We start from the raw sequence: 17,244 nt of genomic DNA, 5'->3' as shown, positions 1-17,244 counted from the left end.
TCTTCTTCCCCAAACTGTCTGACCTTCAACTCCAGCACAGCTGATTTGTCTTCTTTGTCTAGCCCTGCTGCTGGTGGTGCAGACTTTCTGCCTAAGGATCTGGTCTTTTTTCTGGCTAGCATTTGGCTCAACAAACCCTTTCTTTTAGAAAAGCTTTTGGCTGGTAAATGTTTCTGTTTAACAACTGCATATATCTGAATTTATTTCTAAAAGGAAATGACTGGTCTTGCTAGATCCACAAGCATATTTTCCATAAAAGTGCTCATGGAACAGAAAATATACTATCAACAGAAAAGACTGTAAACTCAACTATATTCAAGTATGTGAACTAATCTATACACATATCTTTTTATATAAATATTTTAAATGATTATAAAAATGTCCAAATTATAAGAATGAGTAAGAGTTTAACCAGGCCAGTGAGTGTGGCTAAAACCTATGGACAAGATGCCACAGGACATCTTAAAACAGTCTTGTCTCACCCTGACGGTGTGGCATGGTTGAGCATTGTCCTGTGCACCGTGAGGTCACCAGTTCAACTCCCATTCGGGGAACATGCCCAGGCCTGGGCTCGATCCCCGGTACGGGGAGTACGGGAGGCAGACAATTGATGTTTCTCTCTCTCCCTCTCCCTTCCTCTCTCTCTATAATCAGTAAAAACATGTTTTTTTAAAAAAAACACACACGCACAAACAGTCTTGTCTAGAGAAAGGAGCTGAGCAGATGATAACTTTACACACCTGCAGTCCTGGGAGTCCCAGGGAGCAAAGAAGATAGGATTTCTTATTCTTCTGGGATAAGAGTAAGACATTCCTTCTTTTAGATTTTACCAACTATAAACTCCGAAACTGCTAGTTCTAAGCTTTAACCCATTGCTTCCTTTGTCTTCAAAGTCTACCTCAATTCTAGCCTTCTCTCATCCCTCAGGCCAAAATGCTTCTCTTTCTCCACCAGAAAACACAAAACACTGAGTACTATTGTTAAGGTTGAAACCGTTCTCTGTTGTCTGATCACCATGGACCACTATTAGACCTTAACACTGAAATATTTTATACACCTGGATTGAAAATGTATTATGCAGCAAATAATACAACACTATACATAAAGAGGTAAAAATAAAAGGTAACTTTACTTCAAGGAATTTTACATTTAAGAAATCTTCACCTGTTGAAAACAATCAAAATAAAAACTTACCACGATTTTGGCCAAGATGCCATCATCACTTGCATCTAAGGTAACCACGGCTTTGTCAGTCTCTATTTCACATAAGGCGTCTCCAGCACTCACAGCTTCACCTACAAAACAAGACTGGGTTTATTTTGTTTTTTAAATATGAATTTTACTATGTGAGTTGGTGTATGTGTATGAGTAATACATGAATAATAAATACCAAAATATTCAGTAGCTATTTCCAGGCTGTGGAATTACAAGTAATTCTCAAAATTATGCATATATGCGTGTTTGCATGTGTGTATATATGCATACTTTGTTGTAAAAGCTCTATAATGGCCCAGCCAGTGTGGCTCAGTGGTTGAGCATCGACCCATGAACTAGGAGATCATGATTTGATTCCTGGTTGGGGCACATGCCCAGGTTGTGGGCTCGATTCCCAGTAGTGGGTGTGCAGGAGGCAACCAATGGATGATTCTTTCTCGTCACTGATATTTCTATCTCTCCCTCTCCCCTCCTCTCTGAAATCACTAAAAGCATAAATTAAAGAACAAAACAAAACAAAAGCTCTATAATGGACATAAATGATATTTGTTATAATAAAAATGCAATACAAAGATTACTGAGCAAATGTTAAAAATGAAATCACATTTTAGAGACAATAGCAATGAATGCATTTCCTCCTCTGAACACATCAATTCCAGACCCCACATTCCTTCCTTCATAATATACTTTGACTATTATTCCATGAAAAGTTTTACAATTAATAGCACTTCTGGCTTAATATCACAGGTTGAGTTTAGAAAACCTGTTGGCACCACAGAGCATAAATACATAAAGCATATGAAGCAAAAAGAGAGATAGTCAAAGACACAATGAGGTCAAATAAGAAACATTTCAGTGCAATAGAAACAGTATGGAGACTCAAAAATGTTGAGCAGGACCTGACTTGCTGGTTTCTAGATCTAGAAGCAAATTGGAGGTAAAGTGTAGTAGTTTCTCTAAGAATAAAGGGAAGTAAGAGTGCTTCATGAAGCCATGCAACTCAAATCAGATCTCAGCTTAAAGCTAGGCCTGGGTCAGGGTTCCTCTACTCATAATAGGTTGGTAACATAGGCGATCAATGCCTACTGACTAGGACTGTGGCTTTAATGAGAACTGTGGGTCTAGGAAGGTGGGGGAACAAAAACACTGTCTCAATGCCAGGAACAGAGCCAAGCCACCTCTGGCTCCATTACTGCACCTGCTAATATCTCTAATATCAAAAGCAAAATCCCTGATTGCAGGATGGGGGAGGGGAAGAGTAGGGGACAGGTGGGAAGACATTAAACACAAACATCCTCCACTCAAAAGTAAATTTCAAAACAGTTCCAAAACATATAAAGAAACCTAATGCTATGAAAGAAAAACCACAAAATCAATAATAGCAGAAGAAATTCATTTCAGATGCAATTCACTTAATGAAACCTGCCAAAGATTTTAAAATAAATATCTTCAGGACATTCAAAAATATAAATGAAAAGAAAGGTGCATCACAAAAACAAGAGAGAGAAAAAAGCAACAATGTACAGAAATATCAGGCAGAATAAAAAAAACTAATTAGAAATCTTGGAAATGAAAAGTACAGTGACATAAAAAGAAACAATCAATGGGGTATATTCTAGAGGAACACAGTGAGGTGAACTGGTAAATTATAGACAGCATTAAGGGACTACCTGGAACTTAATATAGGCAGAGAGGAAGATAAAAAATGGAAAAGAGGTGTTAGACATAGACTGAGGGTGCAATGTTTGTTTAAGGGAGTTCCAAGGGAAGAGATCGGAGGGAATGGTGTAGAAGCAATGCACGAAAAGATAACTGCTGAGAATTTCTCAGAAATGAAAAGACATACACTCAAAATGAAAGAGTTCTGAATGCGTTTAGAATAATGGCTATATATGGTGTATTGACTGGGAGGGAGGAACATGGAGCCTTGCAGCTTGTTAGAAATACTCTATATCTTGATCTAGCTGGTGGTACCTGAATAAATGTGTATGTGAAAATTAACTGAGCTTACACTTTCTGCAAGTAATAATTTGATTCAAAAAAAAAGTTAAACAGAAAAAGAGTATTAAGCTGTATAAACATGAATCCAAATCAGATACACTGTAGAAAAACTGCATACTATCAACAGTAAAAACACAATCATAAAAGCTTTCTGAGGAAAAAAGTCAGATTGCCTCAATGGAATGACAGACTGAGAGCACACTTGTCAGCAGCTGCTATAGAGGCCAGCAGACAATGGAGAAATATCTTCAAAAAGCTGAGGAAAAATAACTGTCTAGAATTTTATATGTAGCCAAACTATCATTTAAGAATGAAGGGAAAGTATTCTTTAGACATATAAAGGCTAAGAAAATTTACCACCTATTGATGAGTTATTATGAACTGCAGTTCATCAAGAAGAAAAGTGGACACAGAGGAACCCCTTGGGTTACAAGAAACAATTAGCATAGAAATAGATAAAAATGTTAACTATTAATCATTTACAAGGTCACTTCTGAGTGTTTATAAAGGTGTAAAACTCAAATTCTAAAAAAGAATAAGATGAATAAGGGAATGTTCAGGTGATAGTTAAAGCACGCTAAGAACTTTAATATAGATAGGAGGAAAAAATATCAAATAATTCTAGACTTTATTGGCAACATTTAATTAAATATGTACCTTAAAAACTTAATAGTGTACACCAAAAAATATAAAAAATAGAAATATAATCTACAGTATTCAAAAAACCTGGGGAAACATAAATAATAAAAACTAACATCCAATTGAAGGCAGACACATGACAAGAAAAACAGAAAAGAATAAAAACAAACAAAAAAGGTAGAAATAAGTCCAAATGTATTAGTAATTACAATAAATATAAATGGGTTAAAACCACCTACCAAAGGCAGATTATCAAAATGAATTAAAAAAAATAAAATCTGGGTAAATGTGGCTTACAACAGACAGACCTAAAACAAAAACAATAAAAAATAGGGGACAGAAAAATATGCAACATACAGATACACCCCCCTCACACACACAGCAAAAATAGTTGGTACAGTAATATTAATAGCATACGCAATAAAAGAATATGAAGGAAAATCTAAAATACTAAGATAACAAATATGCTCTGAAAGTTCACTGTACAGAAACTACTTCATTGTACACCAAGATTTTCACATAGATGGTTGTAGTATATCTTTAGTTAAAACAGTTCAGAACCACCAATATATACTGCTTTCATGAAATAAACAAACTTAGCTATTAGATAATATCTAGTAAACACCTAAAAGAAAAGGTGCTTGGTCTAACCTCAAAGAGGTTTTTCTACTGAACAAATATTTATTGAAAACACATTAGGGCACTAAGGATACAGAAGTGGGGAGTGGGGGAGGAGTTAAGATTTCTGACCTCAAGAAGTTTACTTACTTTCTAGTGACAAGTTAATTGGAAATTATAGTGGGATTAGGTGAAGTCAGAATGCTAAAGGAATATTCAGGATGGGCATCTAATTCAGGTTTTGGAAGGTGAAAGACATCTGATCTGAGCCTGAAAAGATGAGGAGGAGACAATGAAGTAAAGGGGCAGTGAGCCAGGCAGAAGGCACAGCATACCCAAAGTCCTGGGGGCAAAAGAAAACAGGAAACATTGGAGGATCTGCCTAAAGGTACTGAGAGAAGGGCTGAGGTGAGATATTAGGATGGTGAGGTAAGTAGTAATCAGATCAAAAAAGACTGTTTTTATAAGTCATACAGAGAAAGCTAGAGTCAGCTTTATATGTTTCTGCTGTAACCATGGAAAAACCAATTGAACTAGGCAATCTAGCAATTAAATTCTTCTAGACACCTAGAAAAGAAATCCTGGCCATAGAAAAAGAGAAAATGATTTTTTATCTCTTGAGATCACTTATTCCAAATCCCAAACATCCTTTAAGAAGCAACCACAAATTCTACTTCAGCCACAGGTCAACCTAGGTGATTTTGTTCCTGTTCCTAAATTCTTACAGTAGTTGTAAATTATTTCCAATGAATCAGAAGCTGCATTATAAAATGTTATGTTGCTACTATTAATTACTTTTTAAAAATTAGGGTTTCCTCTATCTATCAGACTATGAGCTTCTTCACAACAGGAACAGGATACATCTTAAGTATTTTATAGTCTACCTAACTGCCCAGGCTAGTACCTCACAATGAGCTTGAGATTAAAATACTTCTGAAAAAAAATCGCAATAATTTCACACATCCTCATTTCCTCATAAGGTATACATCAAACTGTCAAATGTAAAACACCATCACGGCACTCCTAACTTATCATGAAACTAAGGTTCTATCTATTAATTAATCAAACATAATATAAATGCCAAAAGAAAATTCTGAGACCAAATAATGAGCCACAAAGGTTCCAAATATACTCAGTTTCAGCTCTGATCAACAATTTAGCACCATAATTTAGAAAAGCTGCAAGGCAGAGTAGTTACAAGGAACTCTTCCAACTCAGACACAGGTTTGAGTCCAAGCTCTGACACTTACTAGTAATCTTGACCAAGTTATTAAAACTCTCTCCGATTCTCAGAAAAGTTTTGAATGTGCAGCTATACTCATGTGTACAGTACATAAATGTTAACAAGAAGTAAATTAAGCTCATGAAATCGCACACATAATGAACTTAAAAAAAGAAGCCAGTAAATTATTGAGAACCAAGGATTAAGATTGCTCTCAATTATTTGCAGTGTATTAGCAAACAAACACTCTTCCTCAGTTAACAGGACACAGAATTTTAAGTGCAACCTTCAAGGAAACGTGCTCCATGGACTTAAAGTACATCCTGGCTTGTCCTACATAAAAATAGCACATTGAAATCAAAAGGAAGAATGAGCAGAATGATGAGACAGTCTGTCTCCGGGCTCTTCATCATACTCTCCATATTCTAAAGATGTGAATAACTTATCAGACTGCCATTTAGCTAGAAGCCTGGGAGATAAATGTGGTGGGGAGAATCCTCTTATCTACTTGCCTATCAGTTCTCAAAGTGTGAAAAAATTTAATCTTTTATAATAACCCTGAAAGGCTGTTCTATGTCTGAATTATTATTTAATGATATCAACACTCTATCATACTGAATATGGTAATAGCTAAAGCTCTGTAATTTATCAGGAAAAAGAGAGTTAAAAATAGATTCCAATTAATTACATTATTTATAAAGGTGAAACTTTCTTAGGTACTGATAATTATTTTAAAAGATGGCAACAGCCATGCAGAGCCAAATACTCGAAGTACGTTCTAGTGAAGCAGTAGCTGTTTCACTTAATTATAAGACATGTCTTTCTCAAATTCTAGGAACAAACTTATGATGTTGAAACTAAAAGTTAAGTATAAGGACTAAAACTTGGGGGAAAATTTTTAAAAATATTTTATAATTCTCTGCTTGTTTCCACAAGCTGAACCCAGAAAACGTTTGCTTCATTACCATGGAGAAATTTTATTTAAACAAACTTAGATTAACTAGCAGAGGAACCTAATTTATTTCGTTCCTCATGTATTATGCAATACAACTGATTTTAAGAAATGACCAAGTAACACGAGGCAGTAGTGATGTACTTGCTCACCTTCCTTTTTCAGCCACTTCACAATGTTCCCTTCTTCCATCGTCGGAGACAGGGATGGCATTAGTATCTTAATAGGATCAGCTGAAATTGAAAAAGGAAAGATTAGCCACAAAAATGTAATGCACCTCACAAGGCAGCAATACAAATTTCAAGTAAATTAATACCAAATTCAACTTGAGAAAGAAAATATCGCAAAGTTGGAAAGACACCCAAGGTCAAACTAAGTGTCCAGGAAATAGTATGGAAACATAAAATTCTGTTTTTAAAAAATAAAGCTTTTTTGGAATGCTTTCAACTCCTTTCTCATAGTTACCCAGCACTCTGTGCATATTTTCAAATCAGGTGTTTACAAGATTAAAAAATAGAAAAGCTGATTTATGTTTCATCCTCTCCTTCCCCTTCTGTTACTGCAAAAATCATTTACAAATAAAATGATCAAAGTAAAGACAAATAAGAAAAAAACAAGTAGGGTTCTGATAACCTGCAACAGAAAAATCAAGATTAGACTTTAAAAAATTAGTTGTGTCTTTATTTTCCTCTAATGTTATACTAGTCAAGAAGCAAAGGTTCTTGCTAGTAGCTGTGAAAGGAAAGGTAATGCCTGTCAAGGAAGATCAGGCATATGAACTGAAGTGGCTAAATTAACCTCAGACTGTGTTCCATACCACAGCTCAAATGGGAATCGAAAAAGGTAGACTCAAACCACGGTGACCTCTCAATGAAGCACAGCTTTTTCCTTAGATATAAAAAAAGGAGATGCTCTTTATATTTGGTAAGATGTGCTTTCTAATAGTTATCCGCTGAACAGGACCACATCACAGAGCACACAGCTGTTAGATGACAATTTATATAAAGTTTATACTAATAAAATTGTTAACAGCATGCTCCAGTTCTAGCAGAAGCCATGGTAACAAATTATATTCCATGAAATCTTTCAAAGAACCTATTCATTCCTCAGACTATTCAACAATCTGACCCCAAAAAGCAAAACACCATCGCATATCTAACATATTTCAAATGTGGAAGAGAACAGAATGGGGTTTCTTTTTCTCATTGATATTTTAGGGTTAAAAGCAAGGGTATTGAACAATAATATTAAATGAGGTTATTTCCTTTGGGAAACTGAACTAATTTTACTGTAACTTCGAATAAAGAGTTCCCATGGCTTCATGATAAAGGAGCTGCACTTCGGAAGCACTTGGAAGGAAGCTCTGTCCTTTCTCCTCATTGTTTCCTCTCCGAAGGGCTGGGAAAAGAACCTGAGCATATACCTGCCTCAGCCTTTTCCTATTTCCTTTTAGGAACTGCCTACCTATCGGGTGCCTGCAGTTTCGTTCAGCTTTTCCATGTGCTAGGAGTAAATGGACCTGCTTTTCAAAGGCAGATAGCAAGCCAACCTCTCTCTATACCCACCATGGAAACCCACTGGGTGTGAGGAAGCAATTAGGTCGGTGTGTTTGCTTTGTCTACACAAACTCTCCCTCTCAAACAAAAGCCCAAAGTCTAAACATGGGGTTGTACCGCGAAGTCCAACTATAGAAGGCCACACATCTAAGTCACATTCTCCAGCCTCATAAAACCATCAGCATTAGAACTGCTACTTTTGATTTCTATGAGGTTTTTTCGCCTCTCTCTCAATTGGTACCAAGCTCTAAGAATAATTACAAGTAAGGATCATCACTGGTTATTTATAGCCTATTCACTCAGAAATTAAAACATAACAAACCAGGCATATCAAGTCCATGTGAGCATTCTTCTTATTTCCAATCAAATATCCCAATGAATGCTTTCCCTACCTGGGGCATAAAGAATTACTGACAATGAGTATTTTGAATTCAAAAGAAAACAGGTAATGTTTAAGTGCATTATATCTTGGAAATAAGGGAGAGAGAAAAACCACAATGAGTTTCCTAACTTCTGATTAATAATATTCTTAAAGGACACAGTTATTTCAGAAGAGACGAGAGAACCTGTGCACTATGTGTCTCAATAACCTTCACTGTAACAGTTTCACTGAATTTCCAAGCAACCTCTAGTTGAAAAGCAAATTATGTCTAGAATATAGCTTTAAAAAAATCTTGTTTTTCTCTTAGTAAAATAAGTCCTCATGGACTGAAATGGGCACATTCAGATATTAAATAGGTACAAAATAATGCAGACTACTATGTACAACCTCAGGGCATTGTCTAGAAAACACTGGAGCACTAAGTTCTTGAGTGAAGTGAATTATAATTAGGGAAGTGCACTTAGGGAAAACACACACACACACACACACACACACACACACACACACGCGCGCAAACCTATACTGTAACATTAGTGATGCATCTCCAAATCCAAACCATAACAAGCCTACGCTTAATTGCAAGAATTCTTCAAAAGTACTCAAAGCTTTATACAGTCAATACATTAGGAAATAATAAAAGGAGCTTTCTAATCCCCTACATTATTTGTGTCTATATCACCTTTTTCATTTTTTACATAGCTAAATGAAAAAATAAACAAAACACATTTGGCTAAAGAATGTATAGCTGGCCTAAGGCTGAGCATTACATTTTTTAAAGCTCACAGTGATGAATTGAGTTTTGAAAAACAAAAACGATATAAAAAACCCTACAATCTAATAGCACCATGATAAGAGGCCAGCCTCTCCTTGAAAAACACAGCTTAAAACAAATCCCAATTTGTTGCTTCTAACAAAAAGGTCAAGGCTGGCATTATAAGAGACTATTTCATATGCACATACATATTAAATTTATATCAAACAGAGTTCCACTTCAAAGAAGCAAAATAAATGGACTTCAATGCTTTCAAGTCCAGATTCCAATTTATGACAAACACTAAATCAAGTCTCTCAAAACAAAGTCTGTCTTCAATATTTTTACATCTTGGTTCCAGTTGCCATGACACAATTCATGTTTATTTTATGATTCTATCTGCCATTATAATCTCTCACCTAAGAAACCTTCACATTTCCATTATTCCTGACATGAAGTCCCATATTATAAAACTTGCATTTATTATTTTCCAAATTACCAAATCAAAAGCCTCAAAATTGTTCATATTTTAAAATAAAAAGAATGCAATCATTCCTCATACAGCCACGCTTCATGGATAAATTGAAATTACTTCTCTGAATAGTGACAATAAAATATAAAAATTGTGTAATAGATCACTATCCTTACTCTGAAACGAAGGTGACAAAAAAGCAAAGACAGACATTTGGGACATCTCCATTATTCAATACTATCTTTTGATTGATTATACTGGCTTCCTACTTCCTATGGAAAGTAAAATGTGCATTGTATTTTCTGATTAATCTAACCAATCTATCCTCCAACTGTCATGCTGGAAAATAATTTCAAACATAAGCATTAATTTATTAATAATGGTACATATTTCATTTTAATATATCCTCTTTCAACTGGAACATTATACACATCTTTTTCAAATGTATTTTTCCAGTGGAAAAGTAATTATACAAGCATAATATCAGCTCTGAGTGACAGGGCTGTACATAATTAATACCCGCCCTTTACGGTTGCCATAAATTCCACTGAGAGAGTATGGGCTTTTCTAGACCTCTCAGAATTTTAACGTATACCTAATATTGTTTAATTTCACTAGAAATTAAATATGGCTTCCCTTTTCATTCCAGTAAGCAGTACACTGTACCCATCTCCTGTCAAATTGAGGAGACCCTGAAATGTGCACCAGTTACATTTCCTATGAACAACCGGGCACACTTATGGATAAGCCATACAGGTTATTTCAATCAGTAAAAATGCCACAATTAATAAAAAATACCCCAATTCAGTTAGAATTTAACCCCTTTGGAGTCATTTTAGTGTTCCACTCCTTTCTATCAAGTTAACAAACTATACTAATGGCTTATAAAATCTGTCCTGGAGCAGTTTAAAAAAATATTTAAGATAACTATGGTAATACACATTTCCAGTTTATATATAAACATACTGATTTTAAAAGTAGAATCTCACAAATCATTCAAACTGTCTTTCTTTTTTTTTGCATCAACAGAATAATAAATTTTAAAATTATTTTTATTTTTTTTATTTTTTAAATATAGTTTTATTGGTTTCAGAGGGAGAGGAAGAGATAGAAACGTCAATGATGAGACAGTTGTAATTGATCGGCTATCGCCTGTACGCCCCCTACTGGGGATCGAGCCCACAACCCGGGCATATGCCCTGACCGGGAATCGAACCTCGATCTCCTTGACCATAGATCAACGCTTAACCACTGAGCCATGCCGGCTGGGCTAAATTAAAAATTTTTTGCTTAGCATATTGCTGCTTTCCTGCCATATCAGGCACATGAATAATCTCTCAATCACTGAATTTATAGCAGTTTCTCTAAGCAATTATTATATTTCTTCAAATCTGCTCTTCCAATCTTTCTACAGCATAATGCTATCTTCCACATCAAATATATTACACTAATCAAATTCCAGTTTCTTGTTCCCTAAAGTATTTCTTTTGTTCTAAGAGGAAAACACTAATACTTCAGGCAAAACCAACTATATCAAAGCTTTAAATTGATGACCTAGATAGCAGTTCTAAAAGTTCTCAGGATTAAAAATGATAATATAAGCAGACAACACACAAATGCAGATCAAATTGCTTTATGGATTACCTGAAGCAGATCTCAGCTCCATTATGCTGACTAAAGTAATTAAGGAAATTCAGCAGTTTACACAGGTACAGCTCGAGAGTCCTTCTAGTCTGTTTATACCACTATAATCCACACACAAAAATCATGAAATGCAAAAAGGCCAAATGGAGAAGGAAATTACCCAGTACTTTCTTAGTGTGGCTCCCTGTTCCTAACATTAATTTGCTTCTTCTCTAATAGGGAGAGATGATGCTCATTTAATCACCTCTCTTTTCAAGGCAAGAACTCATTAAGTATAATGGAACTTTTAAAACTTCCATTCAAAGAAAACAATTATGCCATCTGCAGGCTGAATAAAATAAAGCAGAATGAAGTATATGGGTAATTTAAAAATCAACACCCATGCACAGAATAATATTAACACTGCAGTTTTGAGTAAAGGTAGCCAAAGCAAATTTTTTTTTTAATGGGTGCTTGTCATGTTAAGTCTTTTTTGTTCAAAAGTTATTTTGGTATGGTAATGGTGTAAGAATACACTGAAAATATCAATAGATGACAACAGAAAATGAATGCATAGTCTGCGTGAAAATAGCATTTACAAGTCTTGGCAAGATACAAAAACATATAATAGATGCCCCAAACAGTATATATAGCATAATCTAATTTCTACCTGCTTAGCTTGTACAAAAAGACTGAAAGGATATACACCAAAATTCCAACAGTAGTTATCTCTAGTTGGTAATATTATTATAAGTACCTTTCATTATGTTTGTTTCTTATAATCTACATGTTCACCTTCTACAATAAATTTATCCAATTTCATTCTATATCCAAAACTTATCTAACACTAATTTTAAAATGACCTTTTGTTTTTGTTATTTTTAGACACAAACCTAAAAAGACAGGGAGAGAGAAAAGGAACAATGGCATAAAATTTTGGAAGCAGAAAAATAGATGAATAACAATTGACTAACGAGGCTCTAGAAAGCTGGTTAACAGTCCACCCTCATTCAACAGAAGACTGAAAGCCCGGAGATGGTTTTCTCTGGAGATGGTATTGAGGAAGGGAGGTCCAGCCTACACACCTGGGATATACAGACACTGCAAAAATAAGTTAACTGAGAGATTATCTGTTGTGACTGGCAATGCAGAAAACCGTGCTGAAAGCTGTTAGGTGGTGTGGGTTAAATGAGCAATAGCTACAGAGAAAACAAAAGAAAAAATTTAAAAGGCAATCATGTTGAGAAAAGTCTGTGTCTCAGTTGCCTCTTCTGTAAAATAGAGTTCTGTAAGGATTAAATATGGTAACACACGCAAAGTCTTTACAATGGGGCCTGGCAAAGAGTGTTGCCATGTTAGCTACTTATTGATAGGCAGCACAGATCTGGTTAACAGGGTGGGCTCTGAAGGCATCCAGACAGTTGGCTAGATGTGTCACCTTGTCATTCTTCACGATTCCTTCCTCCAAGAATGAGATGGGTTCACAGGTTAATTTCAGCTTCCCATCCTAAACTTGATTTCCTTTTTACTCTCTCCTTTACCTAATTCAGCCTTGTTCTCACAGCTAAAGTACACTAACTCATGGCCTCTATTTCAACTGTATTTCACATCTGAAAACCAAATTCTCAGAAAATCATTGGCAGATGTTTCAGTGGACCATGTAAGTTTTAAAAAGCATGTTGGAACTACCTTAGTTTATAGTGCCTCATAGTACTATAGTACCTTGTAGTACACTTTAATACCTACTTAATGGTCTGAGGTTATTTAAATAGCAATGGAAAGCCAAGAAAAAACTTTTGAGCAAGTAAGAGAAATAACCAATTCTGTAATAGGAAATTGAGCTTGTCTGCAGTTCCACGTATATGGCTAATGTTCACTAGTTTATTTATAAAAAACAAAACAAAACACGCACATGCTTTGAGATGCTTACAACTAGAAACCTCACAGAAAAGCTAAAATAAAGATACCCATGAATGTGCTTCCTGCTCTCCTTTACTCAATTAGACCACTTGACCTGAGAAACTGAAAAGGCACCTAGAGACCAAGTCCTTCTAAACTTCTGGCCTTCATCCTAAAAACTGCCACAGAGGAATGGAAGGGTTTTAAGCCAGGGTATAGGCATTTCTGGAAGATCACTTCATGGCACAGGAGTGGAGGAAAAGAGAGAAAAATCCATTCATTTGTTCATTTGTCACTTATTCAACAAATATTCATTCAGCACCTACCAGGTAGGTGGTTCTAGGGGTTGTAGATACCAAAAGTGAATAGAAACAGACAATAACCCCTCCTCTCATGGAGCTTAGCTTCTAAAGTAAGGAGATAGAAAATAAATAATATGTCTGATGGTGATATGAACTAAGATAAGGAGGGTAAGGGGTCAAAGTGACCCTGGAGGAACTATTTTATCAGTTGATCAGAGGCCTCCTCTGAGAAAGTGAGCAGAACTGACGAGGAAGCCATGCACACAGCTGATGGCAGAGCCTTCTAACAGAGGAAACAGCAAGCACAAGGAGCACAGTGTGCGTGGTATATTGCAAACACACAGAGGCCGACGTGCGGAGTGAGTGAGGAGGGGCACGGTAAGAGTCGAGGTCGAGAGGTGGAGGGCATTCATCCCGTATTGGGCGTTATAAGCCACAGTAAGGACTTCAGACTTTATCCTGAGTTTAATGAGCTCTCAGAGGATTTTCAGTGACATGATCTGACTTACAATTCACAAGCACTCTGAAAGCTGCATGGGAAACAATCTGTACTGGGCTAAGTATGGTGGCAGAGACATCTACTGAGACATTCCTGCAAGACTCTAGATTAGAGGTGTTGGTAGCTTGGAGCAGACTAGTGGGTTGTGGAAGATGTAGTGAGGAGTGGTCACATTACATTTAAAAGGTAGAAACAAGCAATTTTTGATAGATTAGATGTAGTATATGAAAGTCAGGAGTCAAGGACAACTCTAATTAGGAGTACAAGGGGAAAAAAAAAAAATCAAAATTAGATGCCATAGCACCAAGCCTTCCTATAAGAAGTGCCCAAAGGGCCGTAGAAAAGACATAAACTTGGTTCCTATTCAGCTACTCACATGGAGACCGAAAAATCAGGTCAGTTATAAAAACCCTGTGCTTACTCTTATGCAAGCCAGTGGCCTAGGGACACAATCTGGGAAATTACACTTGATTTTTCCAAGTATAGAAATTGTACTTGCTCTCTTCATCTCTCTTAGCATGGGAACTATGATTTTATATATGTGTATATATGTATTAGTACCTCATAGTTTCAGTGCTAAAACCGACGTATAAAGTATAATGACTGATGAATGTGTGTCAGGTAGGTATGGGAGGCATCCCCCATTTGTCTTTCCAGATGTACTTAACTCAACCTTCCCCCACACTATTGTATGGGCTTTGGCCTCCAGTTGGGTTCTGTCACTCTGTCAACAGGCAGCATAAGCAGGAGACTGAAGAGAGAGAGGAGAGTGAGGCCAGGGTATTTATTTCCCAGGCTACCTCCCTGAGGGCTCACCTGGGGCTTGTTGGGTCCTTTAACTGAAGGGCACAGCTCCATCACAGGGTCTCCCCACAGGTTCCCTCCTTTCCAGTTCTGGTAATTGCTCCCCTTCCATGGCTCTTCAAGCCTAGAAGTGGTGACAGCACCTTGCTCTAAACAGCCCCGTAGTACAGCATCATCTCTACAGCCTGAATTTACAAAAATTTATTAAACTCAACTCAAATTACCCACTTTTAGAGCGCCATCTGTTCCCTGCCAGGACCCTAGAGAAAGACTAAGGAGGGTGGCATTTAAGTAATGAGAAAAATTTCAAACCACGAGATCATTAGAAGAAACAGTATGAGCAAATGAAAGAAAAGTACAGACATTTAGGGAAAGACGAATGGTCTGATGAGACTAAATGCACAAGTGAATTTAATCTAAACCCAATTGGAATCAAGATTTCTAAATTATTGACTTTGTTGTAGTCATTTATGTAAATGTATCCATTAGTCATTTATTTACAATTGGAATCCCTATATTAAAACCCATCTTTCTTGTTCTAGATATGGTAAGTATCCTTGCAAAGTGGCACAACTATTTTCTGTAGGAAATGACTAAAATGTTTATGGAAACAGGGTAGGCAGTATTTATAAATTATAGGGAGAAACTACAAGTTCCCTGGAATCACATACAAAATTTTACATGAATGCATTTTTCTGAAAAAGTGGCAAAGCTTTTAATCAGTTTTCAAATAGATTTGTGCCTCTCTAAAAACTAATGCTTGCAGATTCCCAAGGAAGTTCCCCTGAATTATAAATTTGCCAACCATAAGCCTTCCCTAAAAATGTTTCATGTAATACAAGAAAGTCCCTGATTACAGAAAAGTATCGAAATCACTAGCTACTGTAAATGTGCTGCCTACCAAGTACAAAAAGCAAAAACAAAAAAAATCACACACTCCATTTTGTTTACAGAATCTGTTGATCCCTTCATACACTCAGTATCCAATGGCACATTTGTAAGGAGGCTGGCTAGAATGTCAGGTAGTTTAAAGCTGCAGAACTGTTTCCTCTGAGTGAAATAAAAACTTTAGAAGAGGCTTCCTCTTGCAACACCGGTCTTCTTATTATTAAACTATAAAATTAAAACTCTACATGAATCCCAGTTTATTTTGTGATCTTGGAACAAGGACAAATAGAAATCACCATTCCACTTAAGAGTCTACCAAAAGAATGAACACATACATAATAGTTTGGGGATTTACACATTTTGTTGTAAAAGGCAAATGAAGCACAAAATAATAAGGCATATTTAAGAGTATATTATCTTAGAAACTTACAAAGAGGAGGACATTAACATATACTCTAACTCTCTTAAATGGTCCTGCCACCTTCATACAATCTAAAATTTTCGTATCTTAAATTGTTCTAGAATGATAGTTATCACGAATATAGATATTACTAAGATATATCTCACTTCATTAAAAAAAAGAAGTGTTCACTTAGAATATATATACACATGGTAAACAAAACAAGCATGCTGACACTGTTCTGCTAATGTCTACAGCCAAGTATCATTTGACATTGAAGTTGACTCTGCTTAAGAAAAGAGGCTTTGGTGTCAGGCAGGCCTGGGTTGAAACTGGAGGTGTATTATCAGAGCACAGCATAAGCTGTTGTACTAAATGAGTTAATTCACGTAAAATGCTGAGAAGGGCGCATGGTACATAGTTCACCTATAAAACACAACTAACCCCTGCAGGGTTCTTAAGATGACTGAGATAAATTGTTCACAGGGGAGTAGAGGCAGATGAGGGAGGGTAAAACATCATGGTACATCAGATACAGATTGCCTAAGTGAGTTTCTAAAGGCATGGGTCCTCTACGCCTGCTTGAACTCATGTCCCTTTCTCTGTAGACAGGATCTAGAACATTCAAATATTCTCAAAAGGATATGTTTTATAAAGAAGGTTAAGAACACTCTTCCTAGATTATTTCCAACACTGGGCTTTTACTATTCCATTATTTTCTAAGGCAGAGTGTCTCAAAGCGTAGTCTGTCAAACACCAACATAAAACATCAAAACTCATCTAAGGTTATGTAGAGTGCAGACTGCTGAGCTCCACTCCAGACAGATTCTCTGGGAACTGGAGCAGAAGTTCAATACTTAATAAACTGGGAGGGAGGGGAATTCTATACACAGTTAAAGAACCACTGTTCCAAGTATTTTAGGAAACATTAATCTGAAGAAACCGAAACTGTTCCCATCATCAAATCTTTAGAAATCTCAGTGCATTCATCTTACCGTACGTAACTTATTTTTTCCTGAGC

At 36.2% G+C, this 17,244-nt stretch overlaps 1 protein-coding gene across 2 annotated transcripts in view; it reads right to left on the bottom strand.

The window, feature by feature from the left end:
* Nucleotides 1-17,244, bottom strand: part of PDHX (pyruvate dehydrogenase complex component X) — a 46,377-nt gene that overhangs the window by 27,375 nt on the left and 1,758 nt on the right. For both annotated transcript variants that reach the window (XM_081153693.1, XM_081153692.1), the window contains exons 2-3: nucleotides 6,800-6,880; nucleotides 1,195-1,295 (exon numbers count right to left, since the gene is read on the bottom strand). In XM_081153693.1, coding sequence (XP_081009819.1) covers nucleotides 1,195-1,295; nucleotides 6,800-6,860 — 162 coding nt within the window. In that variant the 5' untranslated portion in view covers nucleotides 6,861-6,880. The remainder of the gene's footprint in view (nucleotides 1-1,194; nucleotides 1,296-6,799; nucleotides 6,881-17,244) is intronic.

This window comes from Miniopterus schreibersii, assembly GCF_964146895.1.
Source record: "Miniopterus schreibersii genome assembly, chromosome: 12".
NCBI lineage: Eukaryota > Metazoa > Chordata > Mammalia > Chiroptera > Miniopteridae > Miniopterus > Miniopterus schreibersii.
This window is presented reverse-complemented; position numbering and strand designations above follow the sequence as displayed.